General features: G+C 43.4%; 1 protein-coding gene across 2 annotated transcripts; it reads left to right on the top strand.

Annotated features, from left to right (window-relative positions):
• Positions 1 to 8,689: 8,689 nt before the first annotated feature.
• LOC125513282 (acetolactate synthase small subunit 1, chloroplastic) lies at positions 8,690 to 14,924 on the top strand. 2 transcript variants are annotated; one of them, XM_048678355.2, is made up of 12 exons: positions 8,690 to 8,944; positions 9,077 to 9,302; positions 11,030 to 11,113; positions 11,226 to 11,294; positions 11,401 to 11,484; positions 11,603 to 11,758; positions 12,371 to 12,457; positions 12,720 to 12,824; positions 12,894 to 13,016; positions 13,098 to 13,250; positions 13,666 to 13,731; positions 14,612 to 14,924. In XM_048678355.2, the coding sequence occupies exons 1-12, from the start codon at positions 8,760 to 8,762 to the stop codon at positions 14,693 to 14,695; spliced, it is 1,422 nt and encodes a 473-aa protein (XP_048534312.1). In that variant the 5' UTR covers positions 8,690 to 8,759; the 3' UTR covers positions 14,696 to 14,924. The 2 variants fall into 2 exon arrangements, with proteins under 2 accessions (XP_048534312.1, XP_048534313.1); XM_048678356.2 differs by having other exon boundaries at positions 8,691 to 8,944; positions 9,089 to 9,302.
• Positions 14,925 to 15,631: the final 707 nt, after the last annotated feature.

A 15,631-nucleotide genomic window follows, 5' to 3' on the forward strand; every position in this document is an offset into this window, starting at 1 on the left:
CCTTCATGATAATCGAGATTGTCATGCCAATTTCTTTTCAACTGGCATGTTTCTCTTCAAGTGGATCCGATCATTTCAACTTCCGCAAGATCAATTATCACTTCTTCTCAACGGTGTTTGTTTCATCCATCTCCAAGTTGCCTTTGTTTTTCCCGCCCACCCACCCTTTTTCCTCAAGGACTCGGATTCCTTAATCAAGCATCCTTTTATTCTTGTGAAGTCTCTTCATTCTTTTCTTTCAATGTTCTACCCGGTGGTTCACATGAAGATGCTCTTCTAGTTCATCATTTCTCACTCATTTTCCTTCTCCGGTGGATTCAATTCGAGTTTTCAGTGTTCATCATATTATTTTCTTTGTTTCTAATGTTATTCACATGTCAGTGCACCTCATAATCATTCCCCGTTTGCTATTCAATTGTTCCGGAGTGCTCAAGATATCTCGAGGTTGTTATCTCATTCAAGTCTTTTAATTCAACCGGTGCAATCTCTCTCTTTAAATCATCTCAATGGTGTTTCTCTTGAGTGGCCCCTAACCCACAGGTCTTTTCCCAGAATCTTACCTGACTCTTCTTATTTTCCCGGAGCTACCCTCAAATTCATCTTAAAGTTTGACGTAAGAATGATTTATCATCAGTCACATGCTTTTCTCCAAGATCTTTCACATTCTTTTCATCATTGGCTCAATCTCTTCGCTTTTCATTATTCCGGTGTGCCTCAATAATTCTTGGTGGTGTTTCTCGTTGTCATTCTCATCATTTGAAGACCGAAGAAGAGTTTACAAACATATCTTATCCGTTCTCTCAGAGATTCGTGGTTCTAGTTCAAGGCCATCCTCTCGTAATTGTTTTGATCGCGAAAATTCTTTTCACCCATCCGGAGCTATTCAAGAGCCTTCTCAGTTTGATTATCCGGAGTCCATCAATTCAAGTTTATTCATTCTCAGCTTTCAGTTATCATTCTCAAATCTTACTGGTGCATCATTCAAGTATTCTCTTATCAGCTCGTGATCGCTTCGTTCTCATGTATCTAAATTCTCTCAAGCTTCTTCATTCATTTGCTAATTCTTCCCGGTGTTGTCCTTATCTTTTCCTCGGTCATTTTAATTCTTACGGTGGTTAGTTCAAGATTTCTCTTCCTTCGTTATCATATCAATTTATCCGTTGTTTCAACCCTACCGGTGGTTCGTTGAAGACCTTCTCAAGTTTATGCTATATCTATCTTAATCCTTTCTACGAGAATAAGTAGTATGCCAAATCCGTTGCTTGTCATCAATTTAAATTGGTGAAGGATAAGCATAATGTAATTCTTATTCTTGTTTCATCGAGTAAATTCAATTATTCCGGAGGTTCATCAAATTCTCGGTTTCACTTGATTCATCTTTCTTTTCCAGAGTTTAAAGCTCTCTCAATTATTTTATCACGGAGATCCATCTAAATTATTACGAGGTTTCACCTTGTGTTTTCAACTTCTCTTTCTTTTCGTTATCCTTTTGTTTACCGGAGTTATTCATGGAGGCTCTACATGTTGGTTCATCAAGGAAATAATTCCTTCTCCAAGTTTTCATTGAGATTCTTTTCAACGGAGCTCAAGCCTTCTCCATCTTGCAATCTGGAGTGCAATTCTTTCACGCATATCTTTTGAGGTGGTGTTATGTCTTTCTTGATAATTTCCCTTCGTGCTCCGGGATTCACAAGTTATCGAAATGACATATTTAAATCCAGCAATCGCGTCATTGGAGTTATCTTGGGCTATATTTCACCTAAAGCCTTCCCTAAGGGTTGTTGCTATTTATGGTGCTCTTAAAGGACCCAAGTTCGTCTTTTATACTTCTGGTGAATAACTTTCTCATCTCCTTGTTCATACCAATCCAATTCTTTTTCCCGTGAGTGGCAGGTTGTCACCTCATAATTTGAGAAGTTTTCCATAAGTCCACTACAAGCTCACTCTTTTCATTATTGGTCTTCCAACAACTCCGCTCGACCCTTCTCCTAAAGATGTTGTCCAAGCTCATTTGAGGTAGAAGATGTTGTTTTCTCCTCCGTTCTTTTGATTCTATTCTTACATTTGTTCCGGAGGCATTGTGATGTTGCTCTCTTCAACCCATCTTCTTGTTTTGTCCAGATCGTGTTCTTTTCTTTTGCTTATCCTTTCAACCGGAGTGTTGTGTCCTCCATTCAAGTATCCTCTCATCTTGTCAAGTTCTTGTTAATTCCTTCCATTTTCAGTCGGAATGCTGCCCAAATTATATCATTCTTTTTCCTTCTCTATTTTGTTTTAACCGGGGTGTTGTGGCTATCATTCCTCTTTTAGCCGGATTCCCATCCAAGTGCCTTCTTTTTGCCAACTTCTTATTCTTTACCTTCCTTTTTCCAACCGGAGTGTTGTCGTAATTGATCTTTATTGTTCCTTGTACATCTCGTTTCTACCGGAGTGTTTGCATGTACTTCTTGCCCATTGTACCCCTTCTCTTATGTCTTTCAAAGTACAAGGTTCTAGTAATGTTCCTTATTCCTCTTTTCTAACGGAGTGTTTTCAACTTCGCTCATCTCTATTGTATTCCCCTTTCAAATTGTTTAACCTATCAAGGTTCATGGTTTCACTCGTTTGTCAAAGAAGCAACTTAGTTTTACCTCTCCTCTTTCTCTTCCGTTGTACCTCCGGTGCCATTCTAGATCTCGGGACGAGATCCTCTCGTAGTGGTGGAGTGTTGTAACGCCCCGAGACCGTTGTGCCAGGTGTCCTCCAGTTATTCGCTGTTGTTGCCTTGTCATTCGCTTGCGTGCTGGTTCTTGTCATGTCATCATGTGCATTGCATCATCATGTTTTCAAAACTTGCATCCGTCCGGGTTCCCCCAGCCCGTCCGTTGTCCGTTCTGAGCCCAGACACACTTGCACGCGCCCGCGGCATGTCCGATATATTATTTTATAAGTGGCCAGAAAATGTTCTCGGAATGGGATGAAAGTTGGCATGCGGTGTTGTTTTGTTGTTAGTAGGTCGCCTGCCAAGTTTCATCACATTCGGAGTTCGTCTGATAGCCCAACCATTAAGCTATAGCGGCATTATAGCCGGGCACACATCGGACGTTTTCGGTCTCCGAAAACAGTCGCCGGGCCTCCCTCTCTTCTCTTCTCTCAGCTCGAGACCGTCTACACAACTCACTACCTACCGCCAGGCCCTACCTAACCTCTCTCGTCAGCCCGCGACCCTCCTCGCGCGCGCGCCCGAAAGCTGTCTCGGACCCGACTCGGGCTGTCGCTACCGTTGTGTCCGAATCATCCCTGAACGTCTACAAAACATCACCGTTTTCTTATTTGAACTCCCTACCTATTTTATTCTCATCTGTCGAATTTCGATCCGATGATCCAAATCCCTCTCCTTTGATCCTTTTGCTATATATATCTAGCCTAACCCTAAAACCTAGGAGGCTTGTCCCTCCCCGCCGCCACTCCTCTCCCACATCGGGATCTCCTCCCGATCCAAATCCATCCCCTCCCAAATCCCTCTCGTTTTCAACACCAGACCAACCCGAGCTCCTCCCTCGCTTGAACATGTCGCCACCAGCTACTCTTGCTCGATCTCCACTACAGCCGGTGCTCAAGCCCTCATTGCCCCCACCTCCTTCCTCTCCCTTCCCTGTCTTCCTCCCTCACCTCACATCTCTCCCTCTTCGTTTGCTCGAACAGGAGACCACGTCGCCGCCCAGGGACGCCAAGCCATCAAGCTCCGTCGTCACCGAGAGCAAGTTCCTCCTGCCCCATGGAGCTACACTACAGGACCTCCTCTGCATCGAACCCAAGTCAGGCGCCCATGTCGACCAACCCTCCCTGATCCGCTTCTGCTTCAGCCTGCGTCGGATCCCGGTGTCCCCAGCTCGTCTGCTGCGCTGCCAAGTCCGGTCGGCCTGCTCTTCGCCGTTTCCCGCTCCTCCTGCGCCCGCACCTGCAGATCGCCGCCGAACCAGATCCTCGCGGCCTCTTTGTTTCTTCAGACGAACAGGAGCTCCAGGAGTCCATGGCGCCGCCCTTGCCTCGTCTCACTCCGGGGGATTCGAACGCCAAGTGCCTCTGCCCCGTCCTCGCCTCGCCGGAGAGGTTTCTCCTTCGCCAAGTCCAGCGCCGCGCCCTGCTTCCTCTGAATCGAAGACGCACGCAGCCAGCGCCCCTGATCCTCGCGTTAACCGCGCCATGTACCCGCTCCTTCCATGTCCCTCCAGACAGAGCTCGATCCAGCCGACTCGGGCTCGTCCCACCGCTGCGCAAGGCCTAGCTCCTCTCGAGCCGGCTCCTCTCCACTTTGCCAGGCCCAGCCGATGGCCAGATCCGGCCCCGTGCACCCCAGCCCATCACCTCCAATGGCCCAAGGCCCAGGGTGAGCAGCCCCTGGGTTTTTTTCCTCTGTTCGTTGGGCCAGCCTTCAGATTCGGCCCATATCATGTTTTTTCCAGTGCCTGCGAATTTAGTATTTGTTCCAGAGAACGCAATTTTACAGAAAAGTCCTTCTTATTCATGCATTTAATATCTCCACAACCGTGCATCGGATTAAAACAAATTATATATGAAAGTTGCTTAGAATTTTGTCTAGTTTAATAATATGCAATTTTCATCTATGTTTAAAATCTTTAAAATGTTGTTGGTTTAAATTTGCTTAAGAACTTGCTAAAATGATTTATTTCATAACTAAATAGCCATAACTCGGAATTTAATAAACTTTATATGTAAATGGGGTAGAAAAATGCCTAGTTTAACATGGTGTACTTGTTTTGCATGTTGAACAACCCTAAAATTGTGTTTAGGGCAGATCAGTACCAAACCTAATATATGCATATGAGGAGTTCCCGGACTTTTTGTTTTGTTGTACCGGCCTCATTTAAACTTGCCTAGATTAGATAGTTTCATCATGCTTCACCTCTTGCCATGTTTAACAACATTTAATATTGTTGGGTACATAAACAAGATCGAACTAAATAACTTGTCGGGGTGTTTCGTCAATATGCAACTCCGTGGCATATTGAGCTCCACTTAATTTGTAGTGTTGTTTGTTGCACTTTGCCATGCCATGCTTCATTAAACTGGACATGCATCATAATTGTTTGTGCATCATGCCATGTCTATGTGGTGGTTGTTTACTATGTTGTCTGCTTCTTTCCGGTGTGCTTCTTCGGGTTGTTTCGGTAATGTCATGTTTGTGAGGACTCGTTCGACTACGTCAGTTTGTCTTCTTCATGGACTCGTTCTTCTTCCTTGCGGGATCTCAGGCAAGATGATCATATCCTCGAAATCACTTCTATCTTTGCTTGCTAGTTGCTCGCTCTTTTGCTATGCCTATGCTGCGATACCTACCACTTGCTTATCATGCCTCCCATATTGTTGAACCAAGCCTCTAAACCACCTTGTCCTAGCAAACCGTTGTTTGGCTATGTTACCGCTTTGCTCAACCCCTCTTATAGCATTGTTAGTTGCAGGTGAAGATTGAAGTTTGTTCCTTGTTGGAATATGGAGATGTTGTTCCTTGTTGGAACATGTTTACTTGTTGGGATATCACAATATCTCTTATCTAATTAATGCATCTATATACTTGGTAAACGGTGGAAGGCTCGGCCTTATGCCTGGTGTTTTGTTCCACTCTTGCCGCCCTAGTTTCTGTCATATCGGTGTTATGTTCCCGGATTTTGCGTTCCTTACGCGGTTGGGTTATAATGGGAACCCTTGACAGTTCGCCTTGAATAAAACTCCTCCAGCAATGCCCAACATTGGTTACCATTCGCCACCTAGCCTTTTCTTTCCCTTGGGTAGGCCTACCCAAGGGTCATCTTTATTTTAACCCCCCTGGGCCAGTGCTCCTCTGAGTGTTGGTCCGACCGAGTAGACTGCGGGGTCACCTCGGGGCAACTTGAGGGTTGGTTTTACTCGTAGGATGTCTCATCTAAGTGTGCCCTGAGAACGAGATATGTGCAGCTCCTATCAGGATTTATCGGCACATTCGGGCGGTGTTGCTGGACTTGTTTTACCATTGTCGAGGATGTCTTGTAACCGGGATTCCGAGTCTGATCGGGTCTTCCCGCTAGAAGGAATATCCTTTGTTGACCGTGAGAGCTTGTGATGGGCTAAGTTGGGACACCCCTGCAGGAATTTGAACTTTCGAAAGCCGTGCCCGTGGTTATGGGCAGATGGGAATTTGTTAACGTCCGGTTGTAGAAAACCTGAAGTTGACCTTAATTAAAATACATCAACCGCGTGTGTTACCGTGATGGTCTCTTTCCGGCGGAGTCCGGGAAGTGAACACGGTGTTGGAGTTATGCTTGACGTAGGTTGCTATAGGATCACTTCTTGATCATACTTTTATCGATCGTGCTTTGCCTTCTCTTCTCGCTCTCATTTGCGTATGTTAGTCACCAAATATGCTAGTCGCTTGCTGCAGCTCCACCTCATACCTTTACCTTACCCATAAGCTTAAATAGTCTTGATCGCGAGGGTGTGAGATTACTGAGTCCCCGTGACTCACAGATACTTCCGAAATCAGTTTGCAGGTGCCGAGGTTACCGTGCAGATGACGCAACCAAGCTCAAGGAGGAGCTCGATGAAGATCTTGTCCTTTTGTGTTGTTTCGTTCTAGTTGATCAGTAGTGGAGCCCAGTTGGGATCGATCGGGGACCTTGTCGCATTTGGGGTTCTTCTTTTATTTTGGTTCCGTAGTCGGTCCTTGATTGTATTTGGATGGTCTAATGCTTTATTTATGTAATTATGTGAAGTGGCGATTGTAAGCCAACGATGTATCTCTTTCCCTTATGTATTACATGGGTTGTGTGAAGATTACCTCACTTGCGACATTGCTTTCAATGCGGTTATGCCTCTAAGTCGTGCTTCGACACGTGGGAGATATAGCCGCATCGAGGGTGTGACACTTACTCTCGTTTGTTTCTCAATTAAGTGCATGAAAATTTCCAGGTGCTGCATGTGTGCATGATGTATTGTTTTCTCAGGATTTTTGGGACTTTAATTTAACTAGCAAAAGGGCCGGTGCGTTGCAACGGGAGAAAAAAAATCATAATATCCAAAGAACATGACAACATTTTGCTGCATCATCGATAACATTTTGGTGAATATTCTATTCAATTTCATTAATATTTTCTAATACATTAGTTTTTCTCATGAACATTTTTTGATTTCCCAAACATTTGTTTTCAAAATTATGATTTTTTATTATGTGAACATTATTTAAACAACTACGAACAGTTTTTGAATACACAAACATTTTATGATTTATTGAACATTTTATTTAAAAATTCTCTTTTTTAATTTCTGGAACATTTTTGACGTACCAAATTATTTAAAGGAGAAAAAATGAAAACGGAAAAGAAAAGAGACAAATAAAGGGAAAATAAAAACATGGCGGCCACACATGGGTCGGCATAAACGGGTGCGTCGCGTTTTCTCTCAGCGCGCAGAGCACGGTGTAGGAGGTCCCTGCTCTGTGGGCTGGCCCAGGTGGGTTATTCCCCGTGAAACGTTTTTTTTTGTCGCTTATAGATGACATTGATGAGGTAATATTTTGCAAGTTTGGGGACATTATATGTGACGTATCATCGGAAGCACTAACGACTTTATTATTAGGTAGGTATTGATATACTCTCCGTTCTTAAATACTTGTCTTTCTAGACATTTCAAATGGTTACAATATACGGATGTATGTGGTCATATTTTAGAGTGTAGATTCATTCATTTTACTTTGTATGTAGCCATTTGTTGAAATATCTAGAAAGACAAATATGGTCATATTTTAGAGTGTAGATTCATTCATTTTACTTTGTATGTAGCCATTTGTTGAAATATCTAGAAAGATAAATATTTAGGAACGGAAGGAGTAGATTTTACATTCTATATTAGTGGGTATGAACGAGCCCTGGTCAACTCTCAACCAAAAGAAGAGACAAAAATTACCAATCATATCCTCTCTTTTTTAATTTGCAACCCTCTTGTGGACGTGCTCTCTACTCTCTACCCTCCTGTGATCAGCGTGAAGCTCAGCCGCTCCCCTCCGGCACCGTGGTGGCCTCGGTTAGTACGCTATAAGCGTAACAAAACCCCCAAGGATAGAAAAAGAGTAGCACAGCCACGCTGCACGGTTGTAGTACACGACAATGGATCCTCAAAAATAAAAAGTACTATTTTGTACAGTTGGCGTTCTTTCACCGTCTTCGCCTTATAATGAAATCGCAGCTCTCCTGCGTTTCCTAAAAAAAAAGTACTACACGACAATGAGCAAAAGCTAACACGCGGGAACAACTTTTGGCTGTTGCGCTGGCTTTATGTTTCGTCGGGGCAATACTCTACCTCGCGCGGCCTGCCGTGGCTAGAAAAGACGAACCGGCACGCCGCGTTTGTGTATCTTTCTTGCGCAAAGATGGCTTTGCTCCTTTGCCACGATCGGAGATCGGACAACTGCGGATTCGCCTCGTTTTGTAGTAGCAGCACTTTCACATGCAAACCGTAGCACCATCAGCAGAGAGAGAGAGAGAGAGAGAGAGGATATACCAAATTTGGTGGGTGGTCCCAGCGCACCCGGCCCAACGGAAAACGTGGCCACCCGTGACACATCTCGCGTATCGTATCACACTGGCAGGCACACCATGCGCGGCGGGGGGCAGCTTCGTAATTCCCCCCCTCATAAACCCTACTTGCTGTTAAACCAACACACTGTCCTGTCCTGTCCCGTCCCGCACTTCCCGATAGCCCACCAACTTCGCCCTCGACCACCATCCATGTCCGTCGCCACCGCCCACCACCTCCGCCCGTCGCCACCGGCGGCCCGCGACCGCCTCCCCGGATGCGCCGCGCGCGCCTCCTTCCGCCCCCTGCGCCGCCGCGGACTCGCCGCGGGGGCCAGCGCCGGCGGCGAGGCGACCGCCGCCGTGTCGGCGGTCACCGCGAGCGCCAAGAGGGATCCGTAAGCGCCTCTCCCCCGCCGCAATGCGGTCTCCGTTTCTCATATTTCGCGCCTGAGTCCCGTCTTGCCGCGCCCGGTGTCCCCCGCTGCGCGCGTTACTCTTTTGAGCTGACTTTTGATGGGAGTTGCTAGCCGGGATTGCAGGGTGCGGCGCCACACGATTTCGGTCTTCGTCGGGGACGAGAGCGGCATGATAAACAGGATCGCCGGGGTCTTCGCCAGGAGAGGCTACAACATCGAGTCGCTCGCCGTGGGGCTTAACAAGGACAAGGCCCTCTTCACCATCGTCGTCTCCGGGACGGATAGGGTGCTCAAGCAAGTCATTGAGCAGCTCAATAAGCTCGTCAACGTCTTGAATGTGAGCCTGCCGTCCCACATTTTGCACCAGTTTATTACTCCTTAGGAGAAGTAAATCATCCGGATTTCATGCCACTTGGTTTCAACAGCCTTCAGAACATTTCACTGACTTCAAAATTTTCTTTCAGCTCTAGCAATGTACTAGTACAGTACTATAAAGTGCTAGAGCATAGCAGTTTCTAATTAGTCATAAACACCTTACCCGTATTCTGCTGTAATACCCCATTCCGTTATAATCACAGCTTCAATGCGTCAGAAAAAAGCTCTTTTGTGGATGTTCTGCATTTGTTGTTGTAAAACCATCAAGGAACTACACCTTTTAGGACTAATTTGATGGAACTATACACCTTTTCTTGCGCTAATATATAATGTAAAATCTATATCAATACCTACCTAATAATAAAGTCACATAAAATGTCCCCAAACTTGCAAAATATTACCTCATTGATGTCATCTATAAGCGACAAAAAAAACGTTAGTGCATAGTCTCACAGAGTCTCACAGATGCCCCAAACAGGCACCTCTTTTTAGCTCTCCTGTATATCTTACAACCTGGCCCCACTGCATAGTCTCACAGAGTCTTGTAGTTTCCCGTTATACATAGGCGGTTAACATGTGACTCAACCTAGGTTTAATGAGCCTTTGCTTGCCTGTTATGTTGGTCCAAGGATTAGTGAACATTTCCATGCCACTTTCCCAGTTATTTCGGTTCAAGGTGTAATGAACCAATCACTCGTGTGTTTGTTTCAGATTTGAGGTGTACACACATACTCCCTCCGTCCCAAAATAAGTGACTTAATTTTGTACTAACTTTGGGACGGAGGGAGTACATGCTTACTGAACCAAAAACCTAGGCATAGCATGGTAGTACAAGGCCCTGCGATACTGTGTTGTAAAACCATTAGAGAGTTGAAAAAAGTGGTATTCCTTTACAGTGTGCAAGAAAAGGTAAAATTATGTGATATTAGTCTTTAAACGTGTAACAAAAAAAAACTCGACTGGTGGGGGGAAGACCGCCCCCACGGCTTTGCACTGAGAAGAATCTCTTCCTGGCCCGGTCGAGAAAAGGCCCTGAAGGCCGGCTGCCCGGACGCGCCACAGGGTACCCAGGACATGTGGGCCCTTCAATGTGTAATCAGTTGATAATTTTGCAACAAAAAGTGTAAGTTGAGAAATTTACTCTTATGTCTATACAGATGTGTCCTGGTTGTTTAGTGTGTTGTAAATTTTGTTTGTATGTAAGGGAATACAGTTACTTTGATCACTGCTGTACCTTGTCTTCAGTGATGTCGAGCATATATTCACATGGTTATAATCCAAGTAATCAGCAGTTTGCATGTTTGGTAAAAATTACTGTGTTGCATGGAATCAGGAGTATTAAGTTGTTTCCATAATAACCTTATCATAATTGTTATACTGAAGCTGCTTAAAAAGAAAGGGCGCACAGATGGAAAATTTTATTCTGCCATTATGCACATACAGGATATCCAAAGAAAACAGCTATTCTAACGAATCTAAGCTGATTTCATACCACCTTGCATAATTGTCTGTTGTCTGCTTATCGTTCCTACCATCTAGATGAATTAAATAGTCTGATGTGATGTTTTCCTTTTTATCCCAAGCATTGTTATGTTCCTGGCTTGCAGATTTCTTTTCTTATTGCATGTTGTTCGGTGATCATATAAATGTTTGTTAATATATATCGTATTTGAATCCAATAAATTGCAGGTTGAAGATCTATCTAAGGAGCCTCAGGTTGAAAGAGAGCTCATGCTTATAAAACTCAATGTTGAACCAGATCAACGTGCTGACGTAAGATATGCTGTTGACTTGTATCTGCATAGTCACTGAATTAGTATATTGGTACTTCCATACACAGTTGCAACAATACTCTTAATGTGCTGTTTCTTCTCATGGTTGATAGGTCATGTTTGTAGCTAATGTTTTCAGAGCGAAAGTTGTTGATATTTCTGAGAACAGCCTAACTCTGGAGGTAAAAACTCTTGATCTCCAACAGTTCTACATATGGTATATGACTATACGTGTTCCTTGTTTTATTCCGGGTGAAGCCTTTGATGCTTATTTGTTCAATGCTGTAGGTAACTGGAGATCCTGGGAAAATCGTTGCGGCACAAAGGAACCTAAGAAAATTTGGGATCGAAGAAATTTGTCGAACGGGAAAAGTATTTTCTGAATCATTTGCTGCCTACATGCATGGGCATATTTTTCTAAATCATTTGCTGCCTACATCCACGGGCATATTTTCTTCATTACCTAATTCTTGTCTCCCAACATTCTTAGATTGCTTTGAGGCGTGAAAAGATCGGAGCAACTGCTCGTTTCTGGGGGTTTTCTGCTGCTTCTTACCCAGACCTTGTAGAAGCATCGCGCAAAAATCCTCTTACTTCTGTGAATAAGACGGTTAATGGCAATTTTGATCAACCATCCAGTGCCGGGGTATGTTTCTGTGCTTATAAAACTAACTCCATGTTTGTTGCCCATTTCCTCTTGTTCTTCTTGTCCTGTTATATCCGTTCTAAAAGGTAGCGTGTAGGCTTTAGGAGTACCTTTTAGGACACTGCTGTTTGCAGATTAAATACTTGGTAAGCTATGCTTGAGAGATGCCTCTTTTGTGTGGATAATGCAAGAAAGATTTTGAGGTGCAAGAAAAGAAAGATCTTGCGAACTGGTATATTTTTGATAGTTATTTAATGCAAACAAATGCAACTTAACTTCTTTGCCACCAGTAGAAATCCCAGTGTAGCCATCGCTCCATAAGTGATTCTTTTTAGAGAAAAAATAATTTGTATACCTGGTTATAGGAAACAAAAAATAGAAAGAAAAGTAGAGTTCATACAGCGAAACTGGGGAGACCTGCATTCATATAAAACTGAAGACCACGCTTTGGAATCACCACAAGACTTCTAAATGTGCAACCGAAGCAACATAACTGAGTAAAATATTTCCAGACTTCCAGTAAACATATGAGATACATTATTACAGTATGTATGCCTATTGCTACTGATTCTTATAGCATGTGGTTGTTTTGACTCTGAACTGTGTGTGCAGGGTGATGTTTATCCTGTGGAACCTTATGAGAGCTTGTCCATGAACCAAGTACTTGATGCCCATTGGGGTGTTCTTGATGATGAAGATGTAAGTTCAAAGAATTCCAGTTTTGCAAAAGAAACATCATTTGCTTTTTAATTAAAATGACCTATAGACTGCATGCACTGTTTATTCAAAACTGGATCTAATTCTATTTTGACTGCAGTGTGTTCTCATTTTGCATCTTCATTTATTTTGCAAACAGTCAAATATAAACGAAGGCCTCTGTAGCTTTAAGCATCACAGTGCTTAATCGACATGATAATAAATGGTGCGGCTTCTAAGCTAATGATGACTTTGTTTGGTACAGTCAAATGGGCTTCGCTCACATACTCTCTCCATCCTTGTGAATGATTGTCCTGGTGTCCTCAACATTATAACAGGGGTCTTTGCTCGTAGGGGGTACAGTATACAGGTTTGTCAAAACTTCTGTTTATTGTTGTTATGTATGGCTTGTTACCAATGAGACCATACTACTGCCCAGAGCCTTGCTGTTGGCCCAGCTGAAAAGGAAGGCATTTCACGTATTACAACAGTTGTTCCTGGAACTGATGAATCCATTGAGAAGTTAGTTCAGCAGCTTTACAAGCTTATCGATGTACATAAGGTAAATGGCATGCAATTTTTTAGATTAATCATTTGTGCTAGCAAATACTTTGTGCTAATGCAAAACATGTGACCATCCCAGGTTGATGACTTAACTGACTTACCTTTTGCTGAAAGAGAACTGATGGTTATCAAAGTATCTGGAAACACCGCTGCTCGGCGGGAGATACTAGATATTGGTAATATCTTCCGGGCAGAATGTGTGGATCTTTCTGATCACACAGTTACGCTACAGGTGATCTTCTTTCATAGTTAGGTGTCTCTCTGTACTCTTAACGTTTCTAGGACAGTAAGTATTGAAACACATCAGGTATAAAATTTTCAAGAGTACCACCTTGTGCACAAACAACCCATAAGTATTATTATCTGTGTGGGAGTCCTATGAAATTCCTGCATTTTACTCTTTTATGATGAATAGTAGTTTGGTAGTAAACTACTCCCTCCGTCCCATAATATAAGATGCTTTTTGACACTAGTGTAGTGTTGAAAAACGTCTTACATTATGGGACGGAGGGAGTAGTAACCTGATGAATCGTTGGCATAAAAAGATTGAATGTTTGACATGACCGCAACTATTTATTCCGCTTTATGTAAAGCTATTTAATTACTGATGAAAACTCTACATAATTGTACCTTTTGTTACTATGTAGCTTACTGGGGATCTTGACAAGATGGTTGCACTACAAAGACTGTTGGAGCCGTATGGCATATGTGAGGTATGTCAATTGTTTTTGCCTCTTTGTTGTTGATTTCTTGTGAGTGGGAACAAGTAGTTCTAGATGAGCTTTTCAGTATTGTTTTGTTGCTGTCCTATTGATGATGTGAAATAATGTCAATTTCATTCTTGTAAGTCGATTGTTATGCGATAGAAGCAAAGTTGGCAGATAATTTCAATCCATGTATTTGAGCAGGCATTTTTACCATGATAAATGCTTGGTATTGTTTGTCAACATAGTCAACAGTCAATTGGAGTTTTATCAAAACTAGAACAATGTCCGTGCGTTGCAACGGGATATAAATATTCTAATACGTTAGCTTGTAATTTATCTGACATAATAATGTGATTGTGTAAACAAATGTTTATCAAATTTTGACCGTGAATTACCTTATATTTTGATTAAAAGTTTGGTAAGTAAATTAAAGTGGAATTGGTTCAGAAGGTAAGTAAATTAAGGTGATTGATTATCATATACATGGAAGGTTGGACGAAGGGGTGGTGGGAAGAAAGGTGAAATGAGAACCTTACGTTCTTTTTAATTAGTAGAGATAATGAATGGAAAACATTTCTAGATGTTAGGCTTTGTCTGCAGCCTGTGTGAGGATTTCAGGGTACAGTTGTAGGTCCCTGGAACAACTTCAAGGCGATTCTGTGTCAGTTAGAGAAAGAACAGTAGTACATTCTATAAAAATAAACAATGGGAACATTCTAGATGTCAAGACTAGTGTCTGGACATGCATTTATCCTACGCTCCCTGGGATAATGAATCTTTATGTTCCACATGTAGCAGAATGCTTTATTTGTGTTCAACCACTTCTTTTTTTCCTTCTGAAAACTAACCGGATGCTTTCCTCTCTGTCATGTTCGATACACGGCAGGTTGCGAGAACAGGTCGGGCAGCGCTAATCCGTGAATCCAGGGTTGATTCCAAGTACCTCCGTGGCTACTCCCTTCCACTGTAGTAAGAAAGGTCATTTGGTTGGTTGAGCTGAGTAGAATGTGTAGGCGACTTGTTTCTTCTTTGGTAATGTGTTGACTTGTCGAATAAATTGTTCTTGGTTGATGCAAGTCGAGGTTTGCCCATGTATTGCACCAACAAGCAGAATAAGTACATGCCTCCTTGCCTTGCATTGCTTGTAATTCTGTAACTGTCAGTTGGAACCATCTGTTGAAATGCACTCTTCAAGCGTTTGTGGTGTATCGCGTACTGAAGGAATAAGGGCAGTAATCTACCTTGCTGATGCCGGTTCGGGAGTAAGAAGGTGGTCGCCCGATTTTCCTGAGCCTGTTGGTGCTGCGTGTTCGGTCGGATAGCCACGAGTAAAGAGGTTATTGACATGTAGCTCGAGATATTGGCGGTGCTCCGGTACGAGCTCGGCAGTCGCACGGCCTACACCTTCGTGGACCACTTTGCCAGGTACAGCAAAGGAGAACAAGACTTGGGAGGTTCGGCGGTTGGCGCGTTACCTCGCCCAGACAGTGCCTCCTCGACTACGGATGCCTGCCGTCAGCTATCGCAGCGTCGTCCTTCCTCGCCAGGCTGACCCTCTCTCTACCCGACGGCCAGCCAAGCGCCGCAGTGGAACAAAGATTTCGAGGAGCTGACTGGATACAAGCACATGGACCTTTTTGACGAAAAGCAAATCAGCAGCATTTCATTGATGAAGAAGAAGACATTACAAAGCTCAAGATGAGCACACATCCAGACCTCATCGCTGGGATTCGATTTCTGCCTTGTACAGGATAAACCCAGATCCTCGTTTCCTGATCTTGCCATTTGCAGTACCTATATAGCTTGCGCTGAGCTGCCTGTATGAGAATAAAGAGAATTAGAGAACAAACTTTAGGGAGGGTGTAACCGCTGTTTTATCCCTGCTGTGTGGAAACTTGTTGTGCCA

The sequence above is a fragment of the Triticum urartu genome, chromosome 6A, assembly GCF_056163025.1.
Source record: "Triticum urartu cultivar PI428250 chromosome 6A, HENAU_Tu73, whole genome shotgun sequence".
Classification (NCBI taxonomy): Eukaryota; Viridiplantae; Streptophyta; class Magnoliopsida; order Poales; family Poaceae; genus Triticum; species Triticum urartu.

Bases quoted from the DNA above. Each gene is read 5' to 3' on its own strand.
- LOC125513282 (XM_048678355.2), top strand. From the start codon at position 8,760: ATGTCCGTCGCCACCGCCCACCACCTCCGCCCGTCGCCACCGGCGGCC. The intron at 8,945-9,076 runs GTAAGCGCCTCT...GGGAGTTGCTAG, and splicing joins GCGAGCGCCAAGAGGGATCC to CCGGGATTGCAGGGTGCGGC. The intron at 11,295-11,400 runs GTAAAAACTCTT...TCAATGCTGTAG, and splicing joins AGAACAGCCTAACTCTGGAG to GTAACTGGAGATCCTGGGAA.